Below are 17,864 nucleotides of genomic sequence, written 5' to 3' on the forward strand. Positions count from 1 at the left end.
CCCTCCCCCGCGCTGTCTCGAGAGTGTGTTGGAGCCGGTAGCAGGTACAGCAGGAGCCCATTAGTGCAGAGCCCTGCTCTGATTGGATAAGCCGGAGAAACCGGGAGACTGCCTCTGAATAATTGATGTGCATTGTGCAGACGCTGGACAGGGGAAAAAGACAGATCAGAGAGCAAGGGAGGAGGAAGAGAGTGAGCAAAAGAAAAGAGAGAGAAAGACAGGAGAGCAGAGAGGAAGTAAGAAAGAAAGAGTGAGCAGAGTAAGGGATATGTGGAGAGAGTGAGAGTGATAAGGCGCAGGCAGGAGGCTTGGAAGCAGCAAAAGCTTTAAGAGTTGCCACTGGCCTCTGCGGGAACAGGAGCATTTGTGACACTTGAGTCTTTTCTCTGCGCTATGAAGGGAATGAGATGAGATGTGCAGGGACTTTGCTTGGCTCTGGGTAAGTGTGTTTGTGTGTGTGTGTGTGTGTGTGTGTGTGTGTGTGTGTGTGTGTGTGTGTGTGTGTGTGTGTCTGCTGTCCACGTGTGTATCTCTGCACAAATCTATTTGGCATCAGTGTTTCTGCATGCATGGGGCAAACTCAGGGGTTAACAGAGGGCAGCTGAGCAGTGTGTATAGATCTAAATGATGCACTAATTGAAGCTGATTTAGTTTGGTTTTCTCTTGAAAGTATAGACTCTTAAATAGTTTTAATTCAGAACCATGACTGTCAACTGTGCTGTTACATTGTTGTGTCTGTAATTTAGGCCACAAATAATATGGGCTTCTATGTCGTTTGGCATGCTGGTGTGACTGTAGTCTAAATCACTGGCCACTCACACAAGACAGGATCAGGACAGATCAGCTGACCACAGGTTGACCTACATGCTGTTCTGTCATAGGTTTATTCTGAGTGGGGTTTCGTCTGTGCACAATGTGCACAAGCGTACATTGATGATATGATTTGTTGTTTCATTTTTGGCTTATTTACATGGGCTATGTGGGTCAAGGTTACAGTTGATACTGCAGTTATCGTTTGGACTTCATGTTATGACATTAAAAGAGTCAAGTTTGAAGTTTGAGGTGGGTTTAAATTTGGTTTATTTTGAGGGACGTGTAGGTCGTGCTCAGGGTTTCAATATATGATCTGATTGTGAAATTATTCTTTAGCTCATCACAAAGTTAGAGGAACAAACATATGCGTGGTTTTGCCTGTTTGCATTTAGTTTTGATGACATTACACGCATATACAAATGCCATAATGGCTTGCACACTCATTTCCATTGTTGTCTGTCATGATTTTACGAGGCCTGGTGACCCGGCAGCATCACACATTCTACAACTTCATCTAATTTCCGACACCCGAGGGAGCATGTATGTATGTTGATGTTAAGAGTGCAAGTGTATGTGCGTTAATGTTTCTATAGTCAGCAGAAGATGACCCACTTTTCCACTGTGGATCCTTTTTTTTTTTTTTCTTTTTCTTTTTTAAGTTGTTGACCTGCGCTTGGAGCCAGAGCTTGTCTGACTGTCCACTCATTAGGAGAGAAGACGGAGGGAGAGGATGGGGAGTGTTGTCATGGAAGGACAATGCAGTTAGATCAGTGCACAGAAAAGCTTTTTTTGTTGTTTGAATCTTCCCATGGTGGTTAAAAGTATTAAATGTACCTCTCATTGTGAAAGGTGGCTCATAAAGAGAAACAACACTTCCTTCACATGAATGGGTAAAGGGCACTCGGGCAATAAAAAGCGACATCATGCTGTAGGCTATTCAATCAGTGCTTCATCTAACCTTAAAACTGACAGCTTCATTAGCAAGTGGCTCTTTGCAAACCATAACAGACTCTTCCACTGATCTATGCAGAAAAAACTACAACACAATACCACTTCCAGCTTGCTGTTGTGGAGCTGCAGCACTTCCTGTTAGCCTGAGCAGGGTGTAAACCGCCCAAACCGTCTGCATCCTCAACCTCACAGCCACATGCAGCCGCTCTGCCCCTCTAGCCTTCCTCTTTCCGCTCTGGCCCCAACGCTTTCTTTGTATCACTTACTCTACACACTTTGGTGACCTCCTGTGACTGCACTCTGAGTACTTCCCCATCGGGCCATTTAGTGACTCATTCATGACATTTGACTTTGAACTGTATGTGTGCGGCCTGTGTTTGTTTTTGCAGTTGGTTTCTGCTTTTTCTGTGAATCATTGCCCTGCTTGACAACCCTCCTTCCTCCCACTGAAAAACAAGAGGCCAACAAAGTTGTGTTAGATTTGTTGCTTGAGTATTGAGAAAGGAATTTCTGGTTGGACAAGCTGGTGTCAAGTATTGATAAGTGAGGGTGGAGCTGTCAGCGCCCCAGGCTATACAGTATTCTTGCAGGATGTGTTTCAGGAAACACTTGTAAAATTCTTTGGTCGTGTTAATAAAACTTCCATATCTATTCAGTGCCTCAGTCAAATTGTTTTGACATCTTATCATGGCCACTCCTCAAGAAATTACTCCTCGACTCAATCACCTGTAAAAGGATCACAGCCAGAACTTCATCACTTTTTAATCACTGTCTTATATTATGAAACAGCTGCCCCAGGAAATCTCGGAATTCTTGATTGTGTTTTTCACCCTAATGGTTTCATTGAAGGAACAACAGTGTGAGATGAAAGACACATTGTGGAAGTTGAGACAAGTAGTGTGTCTGCTTATAATTAGGCATGTGATATTTACTAGTTCCCCTCCAGTGGTGGGGAGCTGCGCATGGCTGATAAGAGCAGTTCATTCACAGCTCGCCGTCCTCTGATGTTCTTCCTATCCGTGTGAAGTGCTTTACTGTATAAGCACATCTTCACAAAGCCAAGGCACTGTCTGTGTTTGTTTACTCACTAACACAGACCTCCAGTTTCCATATTTACTTTGCAATTTTTGTTATGTTTTGGTACACATGCTTGCGCCCCCATAAGCCGTGTGTGTGAGTGTGTGTATTTCCCCGTTTACTTTTACATATATACCTTTGAGTGCTGCTGTGCATATTTTCTGCACAGTACGTTTGTGACTCAGATGTGGATAATGGGTGTGTGATCATATGTAGGCTCGTTGTGAGTGCTGTGACAGTTCTCCAATACAGATGTGAAAGGTCGTGACACCAGGCTTAGTACTGTAAGCGGGACGTGATGACTCACAGAGCATCCAACGCAGATACGCCGGCCACCTGAATTTCACATTCTCGCCAGGACGTAGGTCAGATCCATAGGTCAATGCTGTAACCCCTGTCTTAAGAAATGTACCCGAGGCAAACCTGTAGTGCAGTGTAACTGATGTGGTCTGTTATATCACTCGATGCAGTGACGTCACAGGATACGAAAAAATACCACGTCGAGTAGAGCTGCAACAATTAGTTGATGGAAGGAATGTTAACAGAGGGAGGATTTTAAGGTGTAAAAATGGTATTTTGATTAAATTTGGGAAAATATTAAACACTAGTTTCCTAAATAAATTTTGAAATGGACATTAAGCAATATACAAAAGATGGGAGCTTAGCGTCCTAGTGCTTGTCCTTTGTTGTCCCTGACTCTTTATATAACAGCACACAAATCGAGAGTATCTGACAAATAAAAATGACCATTTAAATCCTATGCTAAGAAATGTTAATCTTTGTAGTGATTCTCAATGAAGCTCAGTTTGACTAGACATGCCCCACAATACATCAAAAATGTAACAGACTGTGTTTGTTGTATTTTGTGGCCACATGCGACATGGAGACCCCACATTTGCCACCCGAGCGCCGATATTTATTTTTGCACCTCTAGTCAGATCTAGCCGTCATACTGCTTAATGTTTGGTGTTCATGCTGATTCTTATGACTCTGCCCCGTTTAAAAATGTGCAATTTGAACCCCCACAGAAACCAGCACCTGCAGGAGATGTCAGAGTGACTCAGGTAGAGCTACCCTCCCTTCTGGGCTGCACCATCTCTTTGGCTTGTGACCCACACTCACATCCCGGGGAGGAGGGGATCTGCCCTCTCCCTCCATCTCCACCTGTCCTCTGTCTAGCATCCCTCCATCCATCCTCTCCCCCCTCCGTCCTCATGCCTGGTGCACTGCCAGAGGATGCGGATGAAATTCTGTCAAACCAGGCAGATGAGAAGACTGCATTGTTTTACCAATGCAAATGAACAAAACAATTATAGAAAATGAAAAGTTAGTTAAATTTAAAGATAAATATATAAGTTAGAGGCCGTTTCACATTTGGAATATTCGGATACGTGTGAACAGTTAGTTCCATTAAAGGCCTTGTTTTGGTTGAGTGTGATTTCTGACACAGAGCTGTCTCTCTGCAGGGCATGTTTGAGTTGTTCTGCCTCCAAGCTGTTGAGACTAAAGCCCATTTGATATGCTCTTCTCTTAGAAGAAGTTGGCTGAACAGAGAGGGGGCAGGATGGGGGATATCATTGACTGCTTAAATGGCTTCCATTACACTTCTGCAAAAAGCATGACTTTTTTTAAATTTTTTTTATTTCACAGGATTTTATATCCATATTCGTCTTTTGCATAATATTTTGTACCCACAGAGCATAGACCTACCTGCCAGTGTTTTACAGACCTCTGCCTATGATATCTATTATAAATTGCTTCTTTTTTTATCATCCCACACATTGTCTCAGAAGGCTTCTATGTCTAGTGCTGCAGTGTTCATGCTCAGAAAGTGTAGTTTTTTTCTCTTTTGTCTGTGTTGTGATCAACAAAACCCCAGTGGAGCTGCATGCACGGTATTACATGTCTCTATCAAAGCCTGGCGTGATCGGTGTCGGTGATCAGACTTTGGCATCACAGCCACATTTTTGGTCATTTCAGGACCAGAGGTGATGTGAGGATGTACAGAATGAGGGCAGGGATGTGCATCGCATCTGACAGTTTATCTCATATATTTAAATCGAATTCAGTCTTGCAAAATTAGCACAATGCTCTTGCAGGATATGTCACAAACTTACACATCGTTTTTTTTTTTTTTGCAAACCAACCTACTTAGCTGTATAACTGAGCCTTCCTGTTTATACTTTGCAGTTGCCACTGTCAACATCAGAGGGAGAGGAGCATACACAGTGACATCTCAGGGTCGTGGTGAATATTGTAGTTCATGCAGCGACAAGAAAGATCTTCTCTCCCCACTCTGTTTTACACGTACCATCCCCTTTACAACAGGTATCTTGGATGTGGCACCTAAAACATGAATTGAATTTGAAAATGCAACAAAAGAGCTAAATATGATAACATATCAGTAATATATTACGAGTGCCATATCAATATCGTGATATGGTAGTGCAGAGTCACTGCTGTAATGCATCTTTACAAGGAAACAGATTAACTTCTCCTACGCTGAACCTCACTGGGGTGCAGTGTGTCAAAAAAAAAAAGAAAAGAAAAGAAAAAAACACTACAGTTATTTTGTTTACCCAAAACAAATTCAGGGAAAAGGTGCCACTCCAGAGCACTCTGATGAAGGTTTTGAAAACTTGACTTATCAAAAGTTTCGTCAGTCAAATAGTTGCGACTAAAATTAACTAAAATGATCAAGACATGAGTTGATTCTTTTTTATTTTGAGTGCACCTGAGTGCTGCGCTTGTCTTGTATTTGATTTGGGAAAACAAACACATGGCTATAATTGATTTTGAAAAAAAAATTCTACAGCAGAAGTATAAAGGTTTTGGTAATACACTTCAGCGAGAACATTCGCTGTGGTCATGGACTCTCTGTATTCTGCTTCTGAAGATGTTTTTTGGGTGACACCTGTGCTGGTTGACATGTTTTGTTTTTTTTTCATTAGATAATATATTTATATGAAAGTTAGCTGGTCGATCAGTGATATTTCACTCTAGATGGCACGACATCAACAATGTTGAAGTGAGACGGTGTTACCGAGCACAGCACTAGATGCCATTCACGTGAAAAGTTCAGTACTTATTTGCTTATTTTTTATTTTTGTGCTAATGTTATGATAGTATATAACTACATTTACACTTCAGTGTGTGCCCTGTGCTTGGTGAGCTCCGCTGCCCTTTTAGCACAGAGGGTGTCATGAGCTACAGGTTGTAGGTGACAATTAAAGATCTGTTTGCACCCATTGAAGTTGCCGTTTCAGTGTGAGAAAGATCACTTCATCACTGGCATTTTCTTTGCACTGGCACAAAATTAGGCCAGTTTAGAGTGTTCTTCTCTACTACATAGGCCAGTTGCTGGGTAAAGCTAAAAGTAATCCTTTCTATGTGGTCATATAACACGTTTTGGTCTGTGATTCACACCTGGGAATTGTCCAGCGTAATGACACTCCTCTGCTGTTGGCTCCTGCAGCTCCACTGGAGTGTTAACTGCCTTGCTAAAGGGCACAGCAGTTCATGGAGAGGCGCGGGTGTCTCGGTGACCTTCCCGATCCTGACGTGCCAATGTGGCGAATCTGGGGCTTCACATTTAAAACATGTGAGGTGTTTTATCAACAGAGTGGGTGCGGGTAACTGAATTATGTCAGGAAGTAGATAGTTAGCAATCTGTCATGATTTAACTGGCAAATGATATGCTCGGTAGCAGAAGGCTTTTACCACACACAGACACACACAGATGCTTGCACACACACGGCACTGTCAGAGTTCATAGCAATTAGCTTTGGGGTTTCCTTGTAAAAGAGGACTTGTACACACACTCTGTCATTAGTTAATGGGCCTTGCAGCATGTTACCAGGGCTTACTCTCCCTCCCTTCTGCTCCCAGAGGGGCCGAGGTGAGGTGAGAATGAGCCGGGGTTTCTGGTATCAGTCAGCCATACAGCATTAAATACAGCCTCAGTGAGGAGGGCCCATATGTCTCTGGGCATTACTCAATTAAAGGCAGCAGCTTCTAAGAAATTGAGCTGTTCAAGGAGAGTTTAGGAGAGTTCCTAAAATCAGCTTAAAGTATGTTCTGCTCTCTGCTGGTGGAGGGCAGAGCAGACCACTGGTTAGGGAGAGGTCTCTGTGTCAAGCCGTATTTCAGAGAATCCAATGAAAGTACCTCAACACAACAGATTCGGGCTATAAAGCTTGACTGTTATTGTAGTCTGTAGATATTAGTCACCCTGAGCAGTAACTGTGTTTTTAGCCATGTGTTTAAAGAGGTAGTTTGATTTGGGTGGATGTTTAAATTCTTCTTCTTCTTACGCAGCCTCGGCTTGCAGTTCAAAGGTAAGAGTGGTGAGATTAGCCTACATAAAGTCAATTACTGGATTTCTACGGGATCAACAGCAGCTTTTCTCAAAAGTAGGGAGATGCACTTTTAAACGTCTCCAGAGAGGGATGGCTTTGTCTGAGTAAACTATGGTGTAATTTCCATATTTAGAAAAACACAAATGTTGTGATTAACAAAGAAAAAAAAACGCAACACATAACTTGCAGCTGACTCCTTTTTACAGGCTCCTACAGGCAGAAACAGTTGTTTCAAACTATAATGTTATTATTGGGATTTTATATGTACTCAGGAAGAGAAAAGAATGTCATACTAGACTAACAACTTCAAACTCGGTGCTGGAGAACGCACCCTCGGGCAACACTGCCACATACTGCAGCTACAATCTCTCTACTTCCCTACTCATGTCCTCACATTCATCCATCTTTTTTTATAACTGTAAACTGTCATGTCAACACAATATCAGCATAGCACTGACAAGCTGCAGAGCTGTTACTTGATCCTCTAGATATCCAGTGTTTGGGCAAAGCTGGGCTAAAATCACTATTTAACATTCAAACTGCATGCAGAGACATAAGAAAAACATCCCTGAATTCACCCCGCTCTGTGTGAGGAGAAGAACTTGTATTATTTCCCAAAAAACTGAACTGATCTCTTTGATCTGGCCTGTTGAGAATTTGCTCATCGTGAAGTAAAGTTATCATTTTATGATGCTGTAAATCAATCTTGGAATAGAAACTCGCAGGGTTTGGCTCATAGTGATTCAGCTCACCATCATGTATCATGGATCTTTTTACTCTCTGCATAGTTCTAACAAGCGTCGTGGAGCTTTTCCATGACTGTGGAAGCCGCTAATGTAAAAACCGTGTTGAGGGAATAAGGTTTTTAGCGTAGAGCCTTTGACCTCGGCTTGTCTCCACCAGGTAGCTGTTAGAGGCTTCAGCAGAAAGTGTATGATTACACTGCAAGACTTTAGTGTGAATGACAAAGGAATAAATGGAAGATGAAAGAGGTGAAACAAGAGAGGCGTTACAAGACTAGAGACAGAGCCTTTGCATTCTTCTGTTTTTGTTGGCTGGATTCCATTACTGAAGTTAGCAAAACATTAATAATAGTTTAGACAGATGGATCAGAATAGTATTAAAGTTTTCAACAGGAAAAAAAAGAAAAGCTGAGAGGAATGTGGGTGTGTACAGTATGTTAGAAGGGTATTTATACAGACCAAAGAGATGAAGTGAGAGGAGTATAGTAGCGTAGTTGCGGGTGTGTGATGGTGTTGGCAGGGGGTGAAAACAAGGTCATGCGCACTGTACTAAGCTTGCTAAATATGCACGATGCCCAGAGCGGAACCTCGCTCTATTATGAATGACTTCTGGCCTTGGCAGTGTGTTAGATTCGTCGGCTTATGGCCACACTGATACGATAAGTCACCACCGCTCTCTTTTCTCCCCTGCCTCTCTACGTCTCTCTCCCTCTCGGAGTGACTCCAGCCCTTGTGCTGATCTTTAGGTCTAAATAGTGGGTTGCCAGTTGAAGAGACAGTCCCTCTGTGTGGAGGTGGTGATTTAGTGGGGAGATAAGCTCTCTGTAATGGCAGGGTGGAATAATTCCTCTTTAACTAGGAGGCTTGGCTCTCTCCACCCTCCAGAAGAAAATGTTACCACTCCTCTGCTTTGTTCATTCCTTTCCTTTCTTTTTTTCTTCCCCTCTCTCCTCTTCTTTTTTTGCTTGTTTTGTAAATAGTCACTTCTGAGATGAGATATCGTCATTCAGAAAACATAATACATTATCAGCCCCAGCAATAAGGATGTGATATAATGTACAGGTTACGGATGGCATGATTCACTGTACAGTGCTAAAAATGCTTCATTTTACCATTTCCAACCATGTTTTTATTTTCTTTTGATTTACAAGGCAATTTACAAGCTAGACATTTGTTGTTTGCGGCCTTGTAAATCCTCACAATGCAATGCCACTTCACTTTCACCGACAGTTCAAACCTCAGACACAAGTTTTCTTCAGGGCACCGACATTTTTCAAACACTCTACATCTTGAAACCCCGAACTTGGTAAGAGCACTTCCTAAAAGCTGGTGTATCTGGGTCTACAAAGCTAAAAATAGCATCTTAAATTATTTAATTAAGTACTGAACAGTGTAACCTTCCTTTTTTTAAATTGAAGCTTGACTAAACAACTTTGTACAATCAAGAGGCAGTGTGTTTAAATAACCCACACAACTCTGATTGACTGAAGAAAGACAAGTTGATTGGCACCATGGGGGAAAAAAAAATGAAATTGGTACATCATTAGCACAATAAAAAAAAATATCTGAACTCTTGTCTTTATTAAGGTGGATGAGAAGGCTGCACAGTCCTTTGAGATATGAGAGGACATGGAAAGTGTGGAGACAAATAAAGTGATGGTGATGAGTGGAGGAAGTGAAGGAGAGTAATGATACGACAGTTTCTTACTTCCTACATAGATCATTATCGGTAACACCAGTCGTTATGTCTCTGTCTGCCTCTCACGCTTCATTTCAGCCTTTCCCTTTCTGCGGCAGAAAAACTGGTAGATTTCACTTCATATTTTTACACTCCAGGTAGAGATGGTGTGATTGGAACTGTTGTGAAATCCACACAGCCAAATAATCAATGTAGGTTTATTGAGTTCGGCTGCCCCCTGGAGGCTAAAGCAGTAACTTCAGGCTAAATGGACGCAAGAAATTCAGTGTACTGCACCGGTTAGACCCCTGACAGGGTAACTCTATTCATTAGAGGCTCACGTTTAAAAGTGTGTTATAAGTGACTTAATTTGCACATTGAACTTTAAACATGCATTCAGTGTGCCATAGATGCACAGTGCAGCCCCGTGCTCATGCAGGCAAACGTGTGTGTGTTTGTGTGTGTGTGCGTGTGTGCGTCACCGCTGAGAAGAGACTAACGCGAGTGCATATGTGTGTGTGTCTGTTTTCCTTGCAGCCCTGCTGTCGTCGTGGTGCGAGGAGCTGGGTCGTCTCCTCCTGCTGCGTCACCAGAAGAACAGGCAGAACGAACCGCAGGGAAAAGTCCCCATGCAGCCCAGCATGAGCAGCATGAAGCCCGGCCTCACACACAGGTCAGCAGGGAGTCTCTGAGACATCTCCCGTCACTTGAATCAAGACTGCGCTTATCTCACAGTGAACCCGTTTTCTCAGTTCAGCTCAAGGTTACAGTTTTACCATATGTTACCAATGAGATTAAGCTTTTTTTTCCTGGAGTCAAAAAGCAGTGTAAAAGTGTAAATGGAGGAGTATCAGGGGCAAAAAAAAAAAAAGTGTACTGCATAAAATCAGTGTCGGCTGTTAATCGGTTGATATGACTCACTTATATTTCAATAAATTAGGTTAATATTGCAGTTTCTACTGATTTGCTTCTAGTTATTCCCCTTTGATTGTAATACAAATAAGATACATCCCATACTTTTAATTTAAATAGTTGTACTTCAGATATTTTTATTAGACTTTGATAACAGTGCAACCACAGAGTAGATTATCAAGGCTAGTTTTTCTCTGGTCAGTTTTTCGGCCATCATTTGCAATCTTTTTCTTTTGGACTGCAACAAATTGCAACCTCAAAAACGACCAGGTGTTATTCTTTTTCTTTATTCTTCCATCCATCTCAAATGTTACATTCCAGAAATGTAAACACAAGAAAGAAATAAAGAGACATTGTTACAATTAATGATTTTAAATCATTTATGGCAGACAAAAGTGGCAAAACTGACAAACTGGTACCTTATATTCCCAGAGCGTTTTTAAGGTGGAATTTGATGCGTTTTCCCTGGAGTTTTAGATGATACATTCTCCCAAACTGCAGCAAATTAATTAACCAAAGCTAACCGAGGCTCACTTAGTTAAGGTGCAATAGTGTGTCCATCTTAATTGTGGGATTATCTTGAATTTGGAGCTTATGTAATGCACATGCTAAGAAACAGAGGATTTCCATTGTTTAGAGAAGAGCCAGAATTACTTTTAAGTGGAGGTGATTTTGGGGTGGAGGGACAAGCCAACAGGGAAGTGAGCTGTGAAGTAATGTTTTTGGAGAACATTTTGTGCTCATGCCTCTCTCAAAGAAGAAGGAGAAATAGAAAGCATAGAGTTAGCCAAGAGTCCTGTTTGCCTCTGCTGAGGATCTTGGGATAATGTTGTGCCTTTATGAGGAAATATTGAGCGTGTCATCCATTCCAAGAGCTAACCTCTGAACGAAAACAAGCTGCTCTCCAAAAACAGCAGTTCCTTCCCACTCCACTGGCCACTTGCCTCTCCCCATGAGGATTTAGCTTGTTTATTATATGTTACAGACTCTCATATTTTTCCCTGATTTGTTTTAAATCTGAATGCTAAACATTCCAACTGCACGCTACCTCTCCACATCCAAAGATTTTTCCACAAAGAAATAATTTAATCATATTTAGCTTATACTGGTGTGTGTGGACATGCAACTCCTTATCAGCTCATTTGGAGCTTTTTACTCATCTCGCTGTGCAGCCATTAGCAGACATCCTGGCTGAAAACATGTTTTGAAATTGAACGCCAAACATTTCAAATTGCCTAACATTTTGGCAAGAAGAATTCCCAAATTATTCTCGTTTTTGGATGGATATGCACCTCTGCTGGCTTTCTACTGACTCTTTTCCTGGCCAGTTGAAACTTCATGTGACATCAGGCGCATGTTTGTGTTTTGATCTACTTTCCAGTGATGGATCCTTTCCCTATGACTCTGTCCCCTGGCAACAAAACACCAACCAGCCCCCTGGGTCATTGTCTGTGGTTACAACAGTGTGGGGCGTGACCAATACGTCACAGAGTCAGGTATGTCTGTGCATGAACAGCGTCCAGTCTGTAATTGTATAACACACAATCAGCGCCTGACTCAGAAGCTTTGTCTGTTTTTTTTTTTTTGTTTTTTTTTGTTTAACAAACCTAATGGATAGTTTATCTTCCTGTGTGATGCTTTGTTAAATCCAGGTGCTGGGTAACCCAATGGCAAACAGCAATAACCCCATGAATCCTGGGGGTAACCCCATGGGATCAGGTATGTCTGCCAGCGCAGCAGGGCTCAACTCACCTCAGTTCAGTGCTCAGCAGCAACAGTTCCCAAACAAAGGAGGCTCCAACCAACCATACATGCAGCAGGGCATGTACGGCAGGCCTGGCTACCCTGGAGGTCCTGGGGGATACAGCGGAAGGTAAGAGACTGAAAATGAGTTCCCTTTTTAAAAAAATCAAGCAATAGAATTTAACATAATAATTAAAACATCCGATTTGTTTTTTTGACAGTTATTCTGGAGGCCCAAACGCCCCTCCAGGAGGTATGGGAATGGCCTCCCACACACGTCCTCCTGGTGACTTCACACAGCCAGCTGCCGCTGCTGCAGCAGCTGCTGTTGCTGCTGCTGCTGCTACGGCAACAGCCACGGCAACGGCCACGGTAGCAGCTCTGCAGGAAACCCAGAATAAAGATATGAACCAGTATGGACAGGTATGATACACACCTGGTAACATGTTTACAGGTGCACCCACTTACCAGAATAGATTGTAAAATACTAATGCACACAGGAAGCTATTATCCAACCACCTGTTGGAGACCCACAGTAATTATATTAAATGCTGAAACCTTCTGTTTTGTCTCCAGATGTGTTCATCGTTTCAAATGGGCCCCGCTCAGGCCTACAATAGCCAGTTCATGAACCAGCCAGGCCCGCGAGGCCCCCCTGGAGGTATGAATCCAGCCAGCATGGGATCAGCCATGAGCAACCCTAATATGAGCGGGCCTCCCATGGGCATGAACCAGACTCGCACCCCAGGCATGGGGCCTTTCGGTGGTCACGGCCAAAGGATGCCCCAGCAGGGGTATCCTGGAGGACCTCGACAGGGCATGCCCATGCAGGGGATGAAGAGGCCGTATCCTGGGGAGGTGAGTGGAAAGATCATTGTGGAGATTATGTGTCTTATAGCACCTCCAACATGTGTTTAACTTCTTTTCCTTTAACTTTCACCTTCTAGGCAAGTTACGGGGGACAGCAGTACGGGCCAAGCAGTCAGTTCCCACCACAGCAGGGGCAGTACCCCACATCAAATGCCTCCAGGCCGCTGCCCTCTCCTAACTACCCCGGCCAGAGGATGCCAGGGCAGCAGGGCCAGGGACAATACCCTCCTGGCATGCCCATGGGCCAGTATTATAAGGTGTGTGACATTATTCCATTTATCCATCTGTCCATTTTCTACAACCTCTTCCTACTCAGGGACATTTTATAGCACATTTTGGCACAAACAGTATCTGCTTTGTGCTATAAAAACTATATCAAATTGTTATTGCTTCTTATTTCCTTAACAGCAAGAGCCCTTCAATGGTCAGAGCACCAACTTCTCTGGAGGTGGATACTCCTACGGTCAAGGAAATGGGGTATGTTTTCACTTCCTATCCAAAAAAAGAAAAGTTCCGTTTGTTAAATGTAGCATGCCAAGACATTTGTATTAGATTTGAGTCAGTCATGTATGTGAAATGAATTATGCAGATGTTTTCATTATTGCTCTTTTCCTGCCTTTTACAGCCCCCCAGGCCCGGTAACTACCCCCACTCCCCGGTCCCTGGAAACCCCACACCGCCTATGACCCCAGGAAGTAGTATTCCTCCGTACCTGTCGCCAAACCAGGATGTGAAACCCCCGTTTCCACCCGATATGAAACCAAATATGACAGCACTTCCGCCCCCTCCGAGTGAGTACCCCACAGCAGTCCTTAAACAACTGGTTCATTTGAGGCATCTGTTTGCTTTTATCCTTGTGCCTCTTTTATTCCATCTGTCACACTGCGGGACTTTACCAGAGTTAGATTCAAAGTTGAACTCCCCTGTTTCCTTTCCGTCTCTGCCAGATAACCCCAACGAGGAGCTGCGGCTGACGTTCCCAGTCAGGGATGGAGTCGTGCTGGAGCCATTCCGCTTGGAGCACAACCTGGCTGTCAGCAACCACGTCTTCCACCTTCGACCCTCCGTCCACCAGACCCTCATGTGGAGGCAAGAACCACCACACGCTTCCATTACATCTGCACATTTGCTCTCATTAGTGCACAGTCTGTACAACAATCTCATGTTTCACTAAAGCAGCTCTCTGTACGTTTGGTAATTCAAGCCAATTATAATATCAAATATTGTTCCAACTTACAGCACAGAATCCTCTTTAAAAATGAACTTGTATCTAATAATTGCAATAGTTGCTATAATACTTAATAATTATTATATGTCTGCATTTGTGTGGTTGTTTCAGGGAAATGAATAATGAAGAGACATGTGTTGTTCCGATAATGTGTTCAAGTTCTGTCTATGGTTTAATTAAGTAGTTTGATTTGACTCCACACAAATGTGATGGACGTCACATAACGAGCATGAAATGTATCCCTGATTATGAATCTTTTAGCTGTAGCTCTTTCAATTCTTTCACATGCATAGAGGAGTGTTCTGACTGGATGTTACAGACATGCCATCTCTTTTGATATATCAATTCAACATACATATTAAATTACACATCTTTCATGTCAGCCCCCCCCCCCCCCCCCCCCCTCCCCCCTCCAGTCATGCACATATATTGTTGCAGTAACAGATTGTTCTAATCTAGCTAAATGTGTTTTTCTGAATATTACCGCTGACTGCCGACTCTCTGGTCTTGTTACTCCTTCAGGTCAGACCTTGAGCTGCAGTTTAAGTGCTACCACCACGAGGACAGGCAGATGAACACCAACTGGCCCGCTTCCGTCCAGGTCAGCGTCAACGCCACGCCCCTCACCATTGAGAGGGGAGACAACAAAACCTCCCACAAACCCCTGCACCTTAAGCACGTATGCCAACCTGGGAGAAACACCATCCAGATCACCGTCACCGCCTGCTGTTGTGTGAGTACCCAGTATAAACGACAGTGTACAACCTCAACAAAATCATCAGCTGGGATCTTTTTCACAGAAATGACTGAACGCTGTACACTGTATGCCTGTACATAGACTTGATGTTCAGCTGTCTGTGTTAACTCTGTTTGTTTTCATGTTCTTGTGTTGCTTTGCAGTCCCACCTGTTTGTGCTGCAGCTGGTCCACAGGCCATCTGTGCGATCCGTCCTCCAGGGGCTCCTGAAGAAGAGACTCCTTCCTGCAGAACACTGCATCACCAAGAGTATGGCTCATTCTGTCTCTTAGCGTAGTTAATATGCATAAGTACATCTTAATTACGCGGGCGCACACCTGTTCCTCTTTACGTTTCGCTTTGAAATATATCATGTAAGTACACCTGCGATCTCATCACCTTCCGTCTCAAACACTTTCTCTTCTCAGTTAAAAGGAACTTCAGCAGCGTGGCGGCGTCAGCAGGCAACACCACTCTTAACGGCGAAGACGGCGTGGAGCAGACGGCCATTAAAGTGTCGCTGAAATGTCCCATTACCTTCCGACGCATCCAGCTACCTGCACGAGGGCATGACTGCAAACATGTCCAGGTTTGTTCAGATTTAAAGAGGCGGTAAATGTTTAGTAACGGAAAGAAATCTTTTGAAAAAAACTGTCCTGTGAAAGGGAGAAGACGATTCTAATGAGCGTTTTTGATGTTGTTCTTCACAGTGTTTTGATCTGGAGTCCTACTTACAGCTTAACTGTGAGAGGGGGACATGGAGGTGTCCTGTGTGCAAGTAAGTGAAAAGTGTTTTTTTTTAAGAGGATATAAAGATGGGATGACTAATAAAGAATTCCTCTCATAGATTATATCTATCTTTTTTCTCCTTTCAGTAAAACAGCATTATTAGAAGGTCTGGAGGTGGACCAGTACATGTGGGGAATCCTCAATGCCATCCAAAAGTAAGCTTCTTCTATTTCACCAGCTAAAAGTTTGAGTCCATTATTTCAAAACTTAACCAAGACATTCTGCTTTCTCCTCCGACAGCTCAGAGTTCGAGGAGGTCACTATAGACCCAACATGTAGCTGGCGACCTGTCCCCATTAAATCTGAGCTACACATCAAAGAGGACCCTGACGGACCGCTGGCCAAACGCTTTAAGACCATGAGCCCCAGTCAGATGACCATGCCCAATGTGATGGAGATGATCGCCCAGCTAGGGCCCGGTCCTGGCCCAGGACCTGGACCTGGCCCCGGTCCAGGTCCCAGCCCCTACCCTCCACACCCTGGTCAACATACTAGTGGCAACGGGGGAGATTATCCAGGGGCAGGTAAAAAAAAAAACAAAAAACAAAGCAGCCAGCATCCTGCTGTGTAAATGAATAACAGGATAGTCAGCTCATTTGTTGGAAAAGTGAGCTGTTTTGCATTTTACAACAGAAACCACTGATGTGTCTCTAGTGCATTAAACAAAGAAACAGCCTAAAGGAGATTTTTATGCCGAACCTGTTTTAAAATGTTGTCAGCTCATTGCTCTGATAAAAGTTTCATAACAGCCAAAAAGTGGAACTTGTGTATCCTGTTATGCAACTACTTTGAAAAGGTAACTTTCTCCAACAGCAAGAATTTATCAAAAAAGTCAGCCAGGCCAAACTTTTGACAAAAAGCGTTTGTTCTTTTGTTCCTCAAGGCAACAGTTACCACAGCCAAGGAAACTTTGACTTCCCTCACGGGAACCCCTCTGGTGGTGGAGTTGGAGGAGGTGGTGGTGGTGGAGGTCCCCCTATGAATGACTTCATCCATGGCCCCCAGCTCTCTCATCCCCCAGATGGACCCGGTGGTCTCCTCTCCCAGGACAAGCCCCTGACCCACGGCATGAATGATGCAGTAAGTAGGGTCGACTTCCAGCGCCGCTTGCTTTCCCATGCCATTGTACCGATGAAGTATGTTTATGGGGACAGTATATCACTATACAGTCTAGTTGGTTTGAATTAGGATTATGTTTGGTCTGACTTTTAAATTTGATATATCTTATTTATCTGATGCTAGGTTATTTTGTCCTGTAGCATAATTTGTTACCTCAGTTTGTAGAAGAAAATCTCCAGACAGTCTGTGCCATACTGAAAAAAGAGACTCAGATTTGTTATGTGAACAAGGTGCAGCCTGTGCCTGTAGCCAGCATGTGTGCTCAGTCATGCTCACATGCTCATGTCACCGTATAATGTTGCAGCTGCACATGTCTGCTGATCACAGCTTCCATTTAGAAGGCCTGTTCCATATTATTCACGCTGGAACTCATTTCGCTTTTCCTCTCCTTCTTCCCATGCAACACACCCAAACACACACATACCTATCCCGCATCACACCTTTAACACTCTCTCCTTCACTCTCTATTCCTCTCTCACTATTTCTTCTTCCTTATTTTTCACTCTCCATCTCTCTCGCTCTCTGTCCTCTCGCACCTGCAGATGTCCCATCCCGATCAGTCCCATAACTCCATGCAGCAGAGCTTGCATGCGTCTCCCCACCCTGGCAGCCAAACAGGGCCGCCCTTACATCACAGTGGCCAGTCAGGGCAGCCTTTGCATCACAGTGGCCAGTCATCGCAGCCGCCTCGCCAGTCGCAGCCTCAGCCGCAGCCTCAGCAGCCTGGGCAGAACAGTCACCCCCACAGCGATCTGAACTTTAACCCCTCCTCAGATGGGCAGATGGGTCAGGGAGCCCAGGATATGCCTGAACCCTCCCTGGATGTAAGTGTGTTGGCTTTGTGCGC

The 17,864-nt window shown here is 43.7% G+C and overlaps 1 protein-coding gene across 1 annotated transcript in view; it reads left to right on the forward strand.

Moving 5' to 3' along the window:
• Positions 1 to 17,864, forward strand: part of LOC111235289 (zinc finger MIZ domain-containing protein 1-like) — a 74,571-nt gene that overhangs the window by 55,728 nt on the left and 979 nt on the right. Inside the window, exons 6-22 of the mRNA XM_022763700.1 lie at positions 10,158 to 10,293; positions 11,914 to 12,028; positions 12,185 to 12,405; positions 12,497 to 12,698; positions 12,852 to 13,133; positions 13,223 to 13,402; positions 13,554 to 13,622; positions 13,771 to 13,936; positions 14,093 to 14,234; positions 14,896 to 15,106; positions 15,274 to 15,379; positions 15,538 to 15,698; positions 15,820 to 15,887; positions 15,985 to 16,053; positions 16,139 to 16,422; positions 16,782 to 16,978; positions 17,560 to 17,841. Coding sequence (XP_022619421.1) covers positions 10,158 to 10,293; positions 11,914 to 12,028; positions 12,185 to 12,405; positions 12,497 to 12,698; positions 12,852 to 13,133; positions 13,223 to 13,402; positions 13,554 to 13,622; positions 13,771 to 13,936; positions 14,093 to 14,234; positions 14,896 to 15,106; positions 15,274 to 15,379; positions 15,538 to 15,698; positions 15,820 to 15,887; positions 15,985 to 16,053; positions 16,139 to 16,422; positions 16,782 to 16,978; positions 17,560 to 17,841 — 2,891 coding nt within the window. The remainder of the gene's footprint in view (positions 1 to 10,157; positions 10,294 to 11,913; positions 12,029 to 12,184; positions 12,406 to 12,496; positions 12,699 to 12,851; positions 13,134 to 13,222; positions 13,403 to 13,553; positions 13,623 to 13,770; positions 13,937 to 14,092; positions 14,235 to 14,895; positions 15,107 to 15,273; positions 15,380 to 15,537; positions 15,699 to 15,819; positions 15,888 to 15,984; positions 16,054 to 16,138; positions 16,423 to 16,781; positions 16,979 to 17,559; positions 17,842 to 17,864) is intronic.

Source organism: Seriola dumerili, unplaced genomic scaffold, assembly GCF_002260705.1.
Source record: "Seriola dumerili isolate Sdu_G_001 unplaced genomic scaffold, Sdu_1.0 BDQW01000478.1, whole genome shotgun sequence".
Taxonomy (NCBI): Eukaryota; Metazoa; Chordata; class Actinopteri; order Carangiformes; family Carangidae; genus Seriola; species Seriola dumerili.